General features: G+C 37.1%; 1 protein-coding gene across 1 annotated transcript; it reads right to left on the bottom strand.

The window, feature by feature from the left end:
* Positions 1-10,458: 10,458 nt before the first annotated feature.
* LOC123316926 (V-type proton ATPase 21 kDa proteolipid subunit-like) lies at positions 10,459-12,727 on the bottom strand. Its single transcript, XM_044903244.1, has 2 exons — positions 12,541-12,727; positions 10,459-10,979 (listed from the first exon to the last, which is right to left on the bottom strand). Exons 1-2 carry the CDS (start codon positions 12,704-12,706, stop codon positions 10,519-10,521), a joined length of 627 nt encoding a protein of 208 aa, XP_044759179.1. The 5' UTR covers positions 12,707-12,727; the 3' UTR covers positions 10,459-10,518.
* Positions 12,728-14,770: the final 2,043 nt, after the last annotated feature.

Genomic DNA, 14,770 nt, shown 5'->3' with positions numbered 1-14,770 from the left:
CTCAAACTGCACACTTCTAATGAGTTATTGTTCGTTGCTATGGAAACGCAATATTTTTTTATGGATGGAACTGGTTTAGGCTAACTAGATATCAATACATCCTCGTATAACCTTGAAATGAAAGGATTTACACAAAAAACAAGTCTGTTTCCCCCGGAGAGGACTCTTTCCACTTAGTAAGGTGATATACATATGAATTTCGATAACATTCATACTAAATTCATTTAGAAAATCATTTCTGATTCCCAGTTCAACTCGGACAAGCTTCCTTAGCATTAATGTTTCAATTTTATCTCTTGTATATGGAGAAGGCAAGATCTTATAGTTGTGGCTCTCCATATAATCAATTTCCTTCTTTTATATGATCGTGTAAAGAGCCAAGTTGTTTGGATTCAAAAAATATTGCTCTCTTTTATCAGCTGATTCAGAACACAGGCAGAATTTTTTTCATAGATACTAATACTAATAATATTTATTGTTACTGACCTAAAATTGATAAAATAGTCCCCTTCAACTACAAGACGCTTCATCCTTCATTACACTGTCGAGATATCAACAAGTATTAAACCTTAGTCGGGGAGCGGTCGGGCCCACCATAAACTTTCGAAATTGCGTATATTCTCGCATCGCCAAAATTGAACTTGAGCACTGGCTTCGTTCATTACAACAACGTGACGGTGTTGACCCAAATAGGCTTCCAGATGAACCGGCAGCATTTTCGGCGCGGCTTCCAAGGGCTTAAATTATCGTAATGAGCTTTAATGATTGGCTGTGGCCTGTTGCTGCGGTAATCCATGTAATAAATATCGTCGGGGACAGCTTAATTGAGTAATGCGATCACCGGAATTGGTATTGTGCAAATTCGCCCCGGAGTATCATCCGCCAAATCTTACTCTGACCGGAAATTAGGATCCCGGGATGGGGGTAACACACGGTGTGGTGGAAAAGTGTGAAAATAATGGTTATATATCGGGATTTACTCGAGCGTTGTGGAGACTTGGTGGATTTTGAAGATCAGATGGTAGCAAAAAAAGGCTTCGGCAAAAAACTGAAGCAGGAACTTTTATAGCAGATTTTTGGACACGAAACTTCTTAGGTCTTGGAGAACCGGAGTGTCGCCATTCCATTGATTGCTGCTTTGTTTCTTGAACGTAGAAAATTACCCAAGGCTCATCCATAATAACAATTCGGTTTAAGAAGTCTTTATCGTTTTCAAATCGAGCACAGATCGAACGCGATGCTTCTACCCTTGCATGCTTTTGGTCAACATTCAAACATTTGGGGATCCATTTTGCAGCAATTTTTCTCATGTTCAAATTAACGTGAACTATATGATGAACGCGTTCGTATGAAATATTCAGTGCTTCAGATATCCGTTTTAGCCCAATTCGACGGTCTGATAAAATCATGTCATGAACTGCAACGATATTTTCGGGGACTAACACAGAAACTGGCCTTCCCGATCGGTCATCATCTTCAATGGAAAATTTACCTCTTTTGAAGATTGCAGTCCAATTTTTCACGGTCGCATACGAAGGACATTGATAACCAAGGGTATTAAACATATCTTCGTAAATCTGGTTACCTCTTTACCCTTTCAAATACAGGTATTGGATGATGGCTCGTACTCCAATTTTTCGATTTTTAGAATTTCCGTGGACATCTTCTTTCTTTCAATTTATTGCTTAACTCCGCTTTACTTTTTTGACCTCAAACTCCACGCTTACACTTCTAATGAGTTATTGTTCGTTGATATGGTAACGCAATATTTTTTTTATGCATGGAACTGGTCTAGGCTAACTGAAAAGCAATACATCCTCGTATGTACTATAATGTGTTTTGATATAATTGAAATTATTTTATGATTCAAACATTAATTCCTTTTTTTTCATTTCCTCTTTTGATAGATAACCGAAGAGGTAAAGAACAGATGAAAATCCATTCTGAACAAAAATTATTAAGTTTTCAGATCCTATAGATGATATGTTCAATATTTACCTATAATTTGAATGAACATCACAGACACTCGTTGATCGGCTGTCATTTAATGCGGTCTTACCTTGAACACACTGCCTGATAGGCATTCGGTATTCCACAGAATGCCTAGGCAATAAATTTCATGCATTGCCTGAACTTTTCAGGCATTCTATATAATGCCTAGGCATTGTATATAATGCCGGATTATATATTTTTTTTTGGTGTAGCAGGGGGGAAATCTGCAAGTCAGACGAACCACCCTCTCCTGAGGGGGAACAAGTGTGGGGTTTCTCACTCTCCTGAGCTCGAGATCCACTAAAAACCCTTAACTGCTTCTTGAATTTTGGTTCCGGGCATTTGCCTATAAACCGTTCATCTCTTAGTCGGTTTTCTTCTCGCACACTATCGTGCTGGGATTTATGTGTTTATCATCTATTGGATTAACACTTTATTGAATTTTTCAATAAGTTTCTGTTGTTATCTTAATCTCTTTTTAATTGATCTCTTGGTCTCCTTCGGTAAATTCGCATTCTCCTTTTGTCTTCCTCTGGGTCGTAGTCCACTAGTCTCCTGAGTTCTTGATTTGGATGGTTTCTCGCTGTTTCGAATAATTTCTCTGCTTTTCTGTTCATGAATTCCGTTATGGTTTCCCATTTTAGGTCCCTATAAATCTGTCTATTCTTGACAAACCAAGGTGCATCTATTGCACATTGTAGCAGCTTGTTTTCAGTGGCCTGAATTCTTTTAATATGGCTCTTTGCCGCGAAACCCCAGGCAACTGATCCATAAGTCAGTTGAGGCCTAGCAACAGCTTTTTATCTTCAATTTTGTCTCGTTCGACATGTGGCTTCTTCTTCCTATCAGAGGATAGAGTCTATTCATCGCTGCTTTCGTTTTGTCGATTGCTTGTTTGATATGACTCTTCCAAGTATGTCCTTTGTCAAGCCTCAATATTTGGCTTCATTTTTCCAGTCGATTTCTTCGCCGTCAACTTCCAGTTTCGTTGTGGGTCTTTTGTCCATTGAGCTTGATTTTCCACTTTATGCACCAGTCATTTGTTTCGTCAATCGTTTCTTGTAGAACTCGTTCTATTACTTCTGGGTTGCGGTGTCGAGTTGCTATTCCTGTGTCGTCAGCATATAACGTTAGCATGGTTCTTGGATTCTTCGGAATATCGTCAATATATATGTTGTACAGAAGTGGCCCAAGCACTGACCCTTGGGGTACTCCAGCCTCTATATCTCTTGTTGTGGAGCATTCTCCTTCTACTTTCACGTAAAATCTTCTATTTTTCAGATAATTCCCGATCAACTTGAATATTTTGATCGAATATCCAGCACTTCTCATCTTATATATTAATCCTTCATGCCATACTCTGTCAAATGCTCTGGCGACGTCTAGTAAAACAAGACCTGTAGCTTGTTTATTTTGGAATTCCTCTGTAATGTACTTTGTGAGCCTTAATAATCTATAGAATGCCGGATTATACACACTGCCGATATAGAGTCATTCGGGGTAACTGAGCGCAGTGGGTAAGTGTGCGCAGTGCGTTTATCTCGACTATGCAATGTATGAAAAAGGGGTTCATTTGGGTGAAGCAAGGGCGCAGAATCGCCATATTAGTTTTTCATAGGAGTGCGCCGTGCCACGTTTCTTTTACTTTTTATTTGCAATCAATCAAATTCACTAGTTTTCTTGTCAATTTTTAGCATCTCTGCACATTCTGCCAGGTCCAAGTTCCGAGTCCCTCAGTGTTAAACAATATTTTATTCGATCCTGGGCATATTAATCAAAATATATAATAAAAAATTTTAGGTTCTCTTAGCTGCTCAACTCTATAGGAACGTCAATTCAAATTTTGGCTTACTGGGGAAAGTGTGCGCATAGATTCATTATATGGGCATTAGTTCAGTCGTTCAGTGAGGAATAAATTATGACATTGTTGATTTTCTTGGTTAAGACTCGATTAATATTGTCCTATTTGTTCAGAAAAATATGAAGAGCCACCAGCAGGGGAATGTATCAAGTGTTGTGTTCACCAAGAATTGTGGCACGAACAATAATGTACTGCTTGTAAAAAGGCGTTTCTGTATGTACAATAAACAGTATTTCTCTAATATTGTAACATTTTGATGACATTATTTTGTAATTTGTTTTGATTGTGTGGTTCACTAATCACTGCGTTCACTTACCCCGTGAGGGTGCGCACACTTACCCGCAATACGGGGCATGTGAACGCACTCCGACTTTCTCTATTAAATTCTTTTTTGCGTCAAGAAAACGTTTTTGTTTGTTTGCTTTTTGATGTTTTCTTATAGATTTGAAAATTCTCTATCTTATGAATATGTTTTTATTTTCCTAGCTTCAACATTTGAAACAGGGTATGGCTTGAAAGGCAAAAGTGCGCACAGTTGCCCCGAATGACTCTACTATTTGACAAATAAATGCAGCCAATGGTTGTGGATCTTTTCTCCTCTAGATGGTACTAGGTGCAAATTCCCCCATTATGAATTCATGCCCATAACTCGCTCGACGCTGACACTTTGTTTGAGTTGTTAACAAATGCGAACCGTTTCCGGTCTCGTCAGCAGCGATCGCAATTATCGGTTCGCGGGCCGCGAAATGCAACGGCCATTTCGCTTATTCCGTTAAGTTATCGGGCATAAAGCATCTATAATAAGAAACGTTACGATATCATTACCGACGATAAGATGAAATTAGTTTTCGATGTATCATTATATCTAAGTCGAGATCATGTTATACGATCGCCACGGAGAGGTTAGCACCGGTAATTATTGTGCGTGCCATGGTTCTTCTGCTGATGATGGATGCAGGGAACTGGAACAGAGGCGTTATGGGCGCTACCATCGTCGGGAGCGACCGGCCGGTATGACTGTGTACGTGCCGTGGTACCTTGTTGAGAACAACTAACCTCTAGTTGTATCTTCTGCTGATTCCTCGCCTGACTCACAACAATATTGGAGACCCATTTATAGGATTTTCGCTGAAGAACCGATACAAAGAAGGAGAAGAGAAGACAGCAATACAAAGGTTTAGGATGCTAGCTGATTGCAGACCACAGCATTTTTATACCCCAAATCAAAGGTAGAAATATGAGAAACGAAGCGACTAAAGTGATGTCAGCGCCATCTGAATTCCAAATGTGTCTCTAAGACCCTGAGACTGGTTGAAATATTAATTAGAGGGCCATTTGCAGAACATATGAAATTTCATAAGAGGTTTTGAATGTTTGATCCTGTTACCGCCTCTTGTTTAATTATAGCTCGTTTTAATTACTGGTTATAGAATTTTTTGTCTAATATCTTGATGAAAACATCAAAATATCGTTCGAAAATTATTGCATGATGAAGAACTGTAGATTAAATGAAATGGATTTTACGAAATTCAGTCTTTCACTGTTCTAAGGAAAATGGAAATGTATCTAAGTATTTAAACTGGTAAGATGTGACTTTGTCATTCAATGATTTTTATTTTCAGTGCTCCGAAGTGGATGAAATTTTCAGGGCGTAAAGGCCTGTAAACATTACTGACTCTACACCATGTGCAGTGAACATTTTACTGCAAGTCAATTGAGAACTGTTCATCCACGTAAATTGTTGTATCTATGCAGGAAGCATCCCTTACATGAAGGGCCCATTTAGGGGAATTTATTACTTTTATACGTCCATTTAAAGATTCTTAATTGCTACTCCTCAATATATTCAGAAATACAAAGGTTTTATTGACTGTCAGGTTCTTGTTTGGAAAGTCAAAGTTTTAAGAAACATGCTGTGAGTGTTTTGTTCATTCATTAATCAATTTGTATATTGTGTCATAAAGAGACCATATCATAAATAAATCATAAAAAAGCGTAAAGAAACTGAACTGACAAGCTAACATACAGGCCTTGTATACCTTCTCAATATTTTTTTAATTGTGGTTCTGAAAATTCTGTAAATAATAAGAAAGTAACTGAAATGCTATCATGGTATACATATTAATAATTGGTTCATATTAATTTCTGATATAAATTAAACATATTCAACAAAGTGTATTCATTCAAAACAACGTATTGCACAGAAATGTCACCTTTGACGTGTAGCAGATCACCATATACTGTTGTGTCGTAGTCAAAGCTCTAATCGTTGTCCATAATTTGAAATTTTTGTGATTTTTTCATAAATTGCAAATAAAACTATAGCACATCCGACACCATATTTCATTGATACCAATCGATTCCAAACAATGTTCAGATGAAAACTAACATCTTGGTCACAAAACAAAACCATGCTTTTGCTTTGTAGCTCAGGATGTTTATTTTCTGGTCTCAACAAAGTCGATTTTGAGATTCAAGACAAGGAATAGAATTCGAAGAATTTCGCGCCCTTCATTATAAAACACAAAACTGTTATTAAACAGTTTTTCTGTATTAACAGTAGGTTTTCAGCGCCATCTCATTGTCAAATGTGTTTTCAGTGACCAAAAGTAGTCGGTTTTTAGTACTAGAGATATGAGGGCGTTTCCTATCTTTCTACTCTAAAATGTTTGTATAACTTACACGCATATTCTTGATGATTATTTAATTCAATAAATTAATTTTTTAATATATTCATTTCAGAAGAAAATGGGAACAAACCTTGTTACAACAATTGACTCCAAATGTATTTGTTCGTTTTTTGTGTATGATCTGACGAAAATGATGTATTTTTCATGAAATATCTTTGAAATTTCACATTTTGAAATTACCATTTCAACCTTTTCCAAAATAAAAATCATTTTAAGTACTCAAAAATGAAAAATAAAGATGGGTATTCAAAATTTAAAACGTTTCGATTCTATTGCACAAGTTGGCAACATCGACTGAAGTATGCGTTGATAATAAAGGACAACAAATACCATCTCTTGAAGAGATAGACAAACAAGACTGTCTATAAGTCTGCAACGAACGAGGAAGGTCATACAATTTTATGGGATTTTTATGAGTGAGTACGCGCCTTCTGATTGCTGAATCAACAGCTGTTATTCTATAAACAAGCCATTGTTCCTTTTATTTACTAGTAGGCGCTGTTGCCAAATCGTAAACTAGAAACAAAACGACTTAAATTTCAAAACCTCATATTTGAAGAATGATTTCGAATAGTCGCATTTGAAAAATTCATGAATGAGACTCATAATTCAGTTTAAACTTGCATATGCCTTGATAACCCAAATTAAGGAGAATTCCCCATTGTCCGCAATCGAAACTGAGCGACGTATTATGGCACATGAGGGTGCCCATGCTGCAGAAACAGGTTATTCATGAGCAACATATCGCATCGAAGTGTTTCGCCATTTCGCAAACGATCCTCCGCATAAGAGATAAGTATGGGTGTTGGAGCACGAAATTTTCATTTGAACCAACAGCGATAATTGGGGGGCGACCCGTCATTATTTTTTTCTCGATTTCACCGGGGGTCAATTATTGTTATTGGGAGATATTTCGACTAGTGCCCGCTGCTTTCACTTGTCTCGCACGCAACGTCTTGATCGCTATCATCTCGCATCAAATTGCGAACATTATTTGGTATGATGGTGGTATATTACTGTTGTCTTCGGTGTATGTGATGGTTCGAAGCAATTTTTCGGGGCTCTGCAACTAAAGGTGTTGATGCGAATATCCACCTATGTATCAGAGTATTCCACATATCTTTTTATAATAGTTTTCAGGGTAGGTGCTCATTTTGTCAAGCATATGATGTCATTAGTGACAGAGAAGTTGAGTACTATTTACAATCGAGATCAGTTGCTTAGGACCCTTCGATCGTGTCTGAATAGGCAATCTTTATCGTTTTTTTTCCTCCTTTTTCAACAGCAGAAGCATTCATGTATTCATAAATCTCATCAGTGTGTCTGCCCTTAGACTCTGATGGTTTGTCATCCATCCTCTTTCTGATCGACAGTTTTGCTGATAGCATCAATCTGATATCTTCGATCACTAGCGACACATGTTTTAGAACCTTCAATATCGACTGGATAGATCCCTGCAAATTATTCCTAGAACGAAAATCCCAAAAAATACCCTGCAATTTCCAATTTGTACGATTAAATTTTATTCAATGTCAATAAGTATCTGTCAAATAATTTCCTATCTGAAGGATACCTTATTTCGGTGCTTTCAGATAATTTTTTTTGACGAATAACAATTCTATGAAAACACGGTATACTACTTTTCACTGATTAATGTAAAATAAGACACCGCATTGTAGAAATTGTCATAATTCCAACTAGAATGCAAATAGGGGAGACTGGGGAGGGTTGATACGTTTTTTGGAATTTTTATTCTGGAAACTGAATTATATGAAGAAGCAGGACTTTTCTTATATTATATAATTCTTCAATTAATCGTTCAACAAAATAAATATAGAAGTCGCAAAATATAAACATCTTATTCTGTTGAACACAAAAACATGCAAACTGTCTCAAGCCTCCCCACATATGGGAGGATTGATACGATGTACTGGGAGAGTAATCGAGAGGATTATTCAGCTCAGTAGGTAGGTCAGCAATGATACTGGCTTGCTTTGGTCCTATAGGTGTAGAAAAATCAGGAAATTGTCAGTTAGTCACTTCCACACAAGAAAAGTCGGCCTCGTTAAATATATGGGGATTGTACGGTTTTTAAAAATCCCTTTGATATGTTGGATGGTGATGACGCCTTCATGTAGACCTATCCAACTAGCTACGGAATATTTTTTGAAGATTATACATGTATCAGGCCTCCCCACGACAAATGTCTCAAACCTCCCTGAAAGCAATTTTTAAAGTGATTTATGTTTTCATCTTATACCCATATATTTTGAAAAGCGAATAAAACTATAAATTGAGTAGTTTTATGCATATTTCCCAGTGAAATGTTCGTTTATGCCGAAGAATTAATGCATGATCATAAAACCCTTAGGTAACTTGAGTGAAAACTTACAATTTCACACCTCGAAACACTCTTCGTTGAATATTTCACAAACAAACTACTGTTAGCCTTACATATTAACGTCACGCAATGCCCTCTGCCAAAGAATAGTGTTCACTAGTATAATACTTTTGAAAACGGCTACAGATCGCGGATATAAGCCTGTATCAAGCCTCCCCATGTATCAATGCTCCCTAGTCTCCCCTATTTCGTGAAAATCACACAAAGAATAACCATACATCAAGAATCTAAAAATTCAACCAATAATGACGTACCAACATTCGATCTATGACAAATTAAATCTTATTAACGAGTTTCAATGACAGATTTATTCGATGAATAACACTATCTGAAAGTGAAAATACTGCATTTTTAATTACCCTAAGAATAAGACTTATTTACCGAATAAATTTAGTTATTCACACGTGAAAGTACCGGGCCTAAATTAAGAACATGAATTCACGTTAATCTGACAGTTTGCGTGGTGGGGCTGGCTTTTTAGAGGATAAATTAATTGGACCCAAAAGAAGCTACTTTTCATGGGACTGAAAATTCCGACGTGACGCAAGGTCACAGCGGTATTTTGAGAATGCAGAAAAAGTCGTTACTTGTACATACTCGAGCTTGTCAGATTTTCATACAGATGGTTGAACTCGGTGTTGCAGACGTTTTGACCTATTAATCTGACACTAATCAGGGGGTGTTTTCTTAATCTCACAGTTAAAAGATGATAACAAGGAATTTTTTTTAATATTTCCCTTCCTCTACCTCTAATCGTTTCTGTATAAATTATGAAAGTTATAGAATATAAAATTCTATACAACTTAAGTCCGAAGCAATTTTTCATGCTCTTAACCGTTTTTGAATTAGAGGGCGATAAGGGCGAGGAGCTTAGCCACACATGCGAAAGCGCAAGGTCAATGTAGAAACCCAGTCTAATGTTCATTTATCGCCATATATCTCGAAAAACGTAGAAAAAATTGCTTCGGTGAAAATTGGTAGAAAATTTTATGCTCTACAACTTTTATTCAGATTATTTTAGATTATACTTTTGCCGTTATTCTTGAATCGTTAGCTTCAAAGCAAGAAAAAAAGCCACCGCGCTCGAGAATTCACACGTGAAGTTTTTTTTGCAAGTTTGGTGCCTTCCCACACATTTTCGTCAGGCTTAAATTGTCAGATTAAGAGAATATATACTTTTCAACGTTTAATTAACCGCATATATCTCAATCTGACACGCTCGAGTGTGTACAATAATCGCTTTTTTTACTATTCTGACAGGATGTCCTATACAATTCCCTAGGGGGAATTAGATCTGTATATAGGTATACAGATCTGATTTTTGATAGAGGTACTCTAAAGGGTCCAAGGTATCTCCCTTTATATCCATCTGACACGATCGAGTAAATCCAGAATTTCATTCTTGGGCTCCTCAACTATAAGGAATTCTGATATTCGATCGAGGTTCGCGTTTTGTTTTTTCAAAAGTATGATGCATAAAACCTCTTGATACAACCAGGAATAAATAATCATGATGAAGGTATCAAACAATATTTATTCACCTACATCTACAGAAAATCTTAACAACTTTTCGCTCACGGTAACATATTCATCCTAGACGTAAGGTAAATCCCTATGATCAGTCCGAACAACCCAATGGCACTCCCGAATATCTCGATAATAAGAATCTTTATGAACAGAGTCCTGTTGGCGGCGTCGCACAGGGCAGCCCCGGATCCCACGATGCCCACGCACAACCCGCAGAAAAAATCTACGAAACCCACCGTCAGGCCAGCGCCGAAGATGCAATAGGAAGACATCATGTTACCCTGCATCGTCTCCGGATCGTTGAAGGAGCTCTCCGTTATCTCCACGAAATTGCTGGTCAGTACTATGGCCATTATCATACCGTATATGGCGACCGCTTCGCAGAAGATTATAGAGACCAGGTTCTTGGTGCTGATCCTCGGAGCCCTGATTCCGGCGCTCATGATGCTCACCCCCGTTGTCCATATTCCAATCGCAGCCCCGCTGACCGACAGGGAAACGGAAAATCCTACGGTCCGCCTACACTTTAGCGGAAGTCGATTTTTTGTAATTTTTTGATTTTATTGTGTATATTTCGACGAACTGAGTTCAAAAAAGCGGTTTCAACTTTAGGAAACCAGTGGCTCAAAAGTTACGCCACTTTGAAGGTTCAATGTTAAGTCTGATCTGAATGACATTTGACAAAATAATGTGAACCGCATCGAATGAATTTAAAAACTTACAATTCAGTTATTTGGTGCCTTGTTATTATGGTCTATAATATTTCACAACTGGTAATACGGTTGAAAATTCTTCACTCACTTAGTAGACGACGAATCCGAAGCCCAATGATCAACCAATTCCTATCACTGCATTCACGTTACTTTTTCGATACAACACTACAGTACAATTCTTTTCACTTTTTCATGAACGAAAATAATCATTAATTCTTTATAATTGAATTGAATTTGCTCTTTTCATTCCAAATTGTGTACGAACTTCTGAATAAGTTTTGGCATGAATCAAAGTGACAGAGACTAACTCGAATTCATGTTATCCATTGACATAGATTAATCTATGTCCATTGATATATTTTTGGACAGATTTGGAACGAAAAAAAATCATATTGGTTGATATAGTTCATGCAAGTTGAATTTTCATGTGAAATATCAGGACTTGACTCTATAGCACAATCGTAATACATACTGTTTTTACCGTGCTTTCCCTATTCATTAGGTTTGTTCCTCAACTTTACCTTGTATAAGAGTTCTAAGGTACCTAGTAAATTCTCCGAGAATTGAGATTGAAATGCCGATCATTTGATAATGAACGTTAACTGTATAATGTTTGCTAATGAATATTATCTATATAAATATACAATCTATGACGCTAAGAAGTGATAGCTTAAGAATGGTGGTTTCAAAATGCAACTTACGACACGAGCCTCCGAACTCGTATGAATTGCTATAAACTTAACCCTAAAAAAACGACAACTTTAGAAAATCATAATAAAATAATTGTTTTTTTGCTGTTACATATCATGGCTAACCTATGCTAGCCTAACGTAACCTAACCCAAACTAACCTAAAATAAACAAACAATTATGAGAATGAAGAATTGAATTAAAATGAAAAAAAGTATCTAATTTCATTTAAATCTTCCATCGTGTGAATATGACGGTGCCAAAGAAATCTGACGTTAATTTCCCTGAAAAATAATTCTGTCATCTAATATTTTTCATTCTATGCATACAAGTGACAAACATGAAATTAGAGTATAATGAACATTACCCAGAATACTCTTAAGATTGAAACTTCAAGGTGGCGTAACTTTTGAACAAATGGTTTCCTAATGTTGATGCCACATTTATTGAACTCGCCTCGTCAAATTTCATAAGATAGGACTCCTCCTGAAGTCAAAGCAGCAAATAGAATACACTTAATATAGGAACTTCAAAACGGCATAACTTTTGAACCAATGGTTTCCTAACGTTGAAACAACTTTTATTGAACTCGTCTCGTCAAAATACATAAGATAGGACCCGTCCTGTACAAAAAATCGACTTCCGCTAAAGTGTAGTCGAGCCAATCCTACTCCTATGGCGCACCACAAGTAAGGGGAGGTTTTTCGGAGGAACCAACTGAAATCCAGTTGGCTTCCTTTGCCCGCCAGTAAGTACGTTAACGATACGATTATGGAAAAGAACACTAGGCATATTATGAAGACGAGCATCAAAGGATAACGCAGTGACTGCATTTTGTTCACACAATTATGACGTTCAATTGTGGTTTATCGAGGTTATGTCATGTTCTATGCTTGAGTTTTCATAGAGGATGTAAGGGCTGCGTTCCATCTATGTACGATTCCCAAAGAGCTGAAATAGAGGAAGACTTTCGAATTGAGCTGAAATTGAGGACAAAACGGCGTCGCATATTCATTATTGGATATTTTTTTGAATTGCTCATTGGAGAAGGACGCGTTCAGATAACTACAAGGGTTTTATCACATTCCGAGGCAGTTCCATACAAAGATTATAGGGTAGAAAGATGGTAAACGAAGGGACTCTAATGATGTGAGCGCCACCTGTGTTTAAAATGTGTTACTAACTCCCTAAGACTCGTCAAAATATTAATTTGAAGGCTATTTGTAAAATATGAAATTTCAGATGGCCATTTTGATCAAAGACGTTTTGAATGTTTTGATTCTCGTACCGCTTTTTGTTTACCTAGTTCGGTGTAGTTGCTGATTATTGAATTTTTGGTCTAGTTTCTTGGAGGAAACCTCTAAATATCGTTCGAAAATTATTGCATAGTAAAGAACTGTGGATCAAATAAAATGGATTTTCCGGAATTAAGTTTTGACTTTACTCAAGAAAATGAAAATGAAAATGTACATATTAAAACTCATAACATATGTTACTCGGTCATTCATTGATTTTCATTCTCAGTGCACCGAAATGGATAAAATTTTCAGGGCGTAAAGACAATGACTTGAGCATTGTTCATTTAATCTATGGACTTGAGCAAACACTACTGACTACACTATATTCAGTGAACATTTTACTGCAAGTCAATTAACAACGGTTCATCCACGTAAATTGAATACATTTTCAATTGCTACTATTTCGATATATTCAGAAATGCAAAAGTTATATTGATTTTGATTTGGGAATCGAGTAACTGTCAAATTGTTGTTTGGAAATTCAAAGTTTTATGAAACCTGCTGTGAGTGTTTTGTTCATTCATTAATCAATTTGCATATTGTGTCATGAAGATCATATCATAAAGAAATCATACAAAAACATAAAAAAACTATACTGACGTGCTATAATACAGGTCTTGGAAAACACTGTAAGGTTTTTTGTAATTGTGGTTCTGAAAATTCTACAAAACCATACTTTTGTTTTGTCGCTCAGGATCTTTGTTTCCTGGTCTCAACAAAGTTGATGTTGAACGATACAGATATGAGCCTGGAGAATGAGACTCTAGAACAGTCGAGCAGTTCAAATACTTGGTAAGCTTCATAAATACTAGGGCTAACCTAGACACAGAAATACACAACCGTATTAATTCGGCATCACAAGCATTCTGGAAGCTAAAGGACAGAGTGTTTCAAAATCACGACCTCAATCTGAAGACCAAGACAGCTGTTTACAAAGCAGGGGTCCTCCCAACGCTTCTTTACGGAAGCGAAAGCTGGACGCCCTACAGGCGACATATTAAACAGCTTGAACAAACGCAACAACGTCATCTAAAACAAAGAATGCACATAAAATGGTTCCACAAAGTTTCAAGTGCAGAAGTCTTGCAGCGCGCGAGTTGTACAACAATTGAGACTCAAGTAACGAGGGCCCGACTCAGATGGAGCGACCAAATTCTGAGGATGCAAGACACAAGACTCCCCAAAATAGCTCTGTATGGCGAATTAGCAGAGGGAGCCCGGAAACCAGGAGGCCATTATAAGCGGCTTAAGGATATACAACATCAATCCCTAAAATCAGTTAATGCCAATCATAACTGGGAACAACTAGCGTTAGCCAGGTAACAGAGGAGGTCTTAAGTAAACAGTTATAATGGAGACTCGAGAAGGATACATCGGCGGCTAGATCTGGTTGGTCACTATCCATGCCCGGAGTGTGGAATGATCTGTAGGTCTCGGTTGAGTTTTTTCAGTCACAGGAGAGCACACAGTGGCAATTAGCCCTGAGAAATTATAAGTCCGTTCGCACTGTTTTTTTTTTTTGTAGATTTATTCCCGATAACGGGACACAGCAATGAATGAAAGTTGAATTCAGTACAAGGAATAAAATTCGTATTTCGC

The sequence above is a fragment of the Coccinella septempunctata genome, chromosome 1, assembly GCF_907165205.1.
Source record: "Coccinella septempunctata chromosome 1, icCocSept1.1, whole genome shotgun sequence".
In the NCBI taxonomy this organism is placed as follows: Eukaryota; Metazoa; Arthropoda; class Insecta; order Coleoptera; family Coccinellidae; genus Coccinella; species Coccinella septempunctata.
The sequence above is the reverse complement of the archived record's forward strand: the minus strand, read 5'-3'. Positions and strand labels throughout refer to the sequence as shown.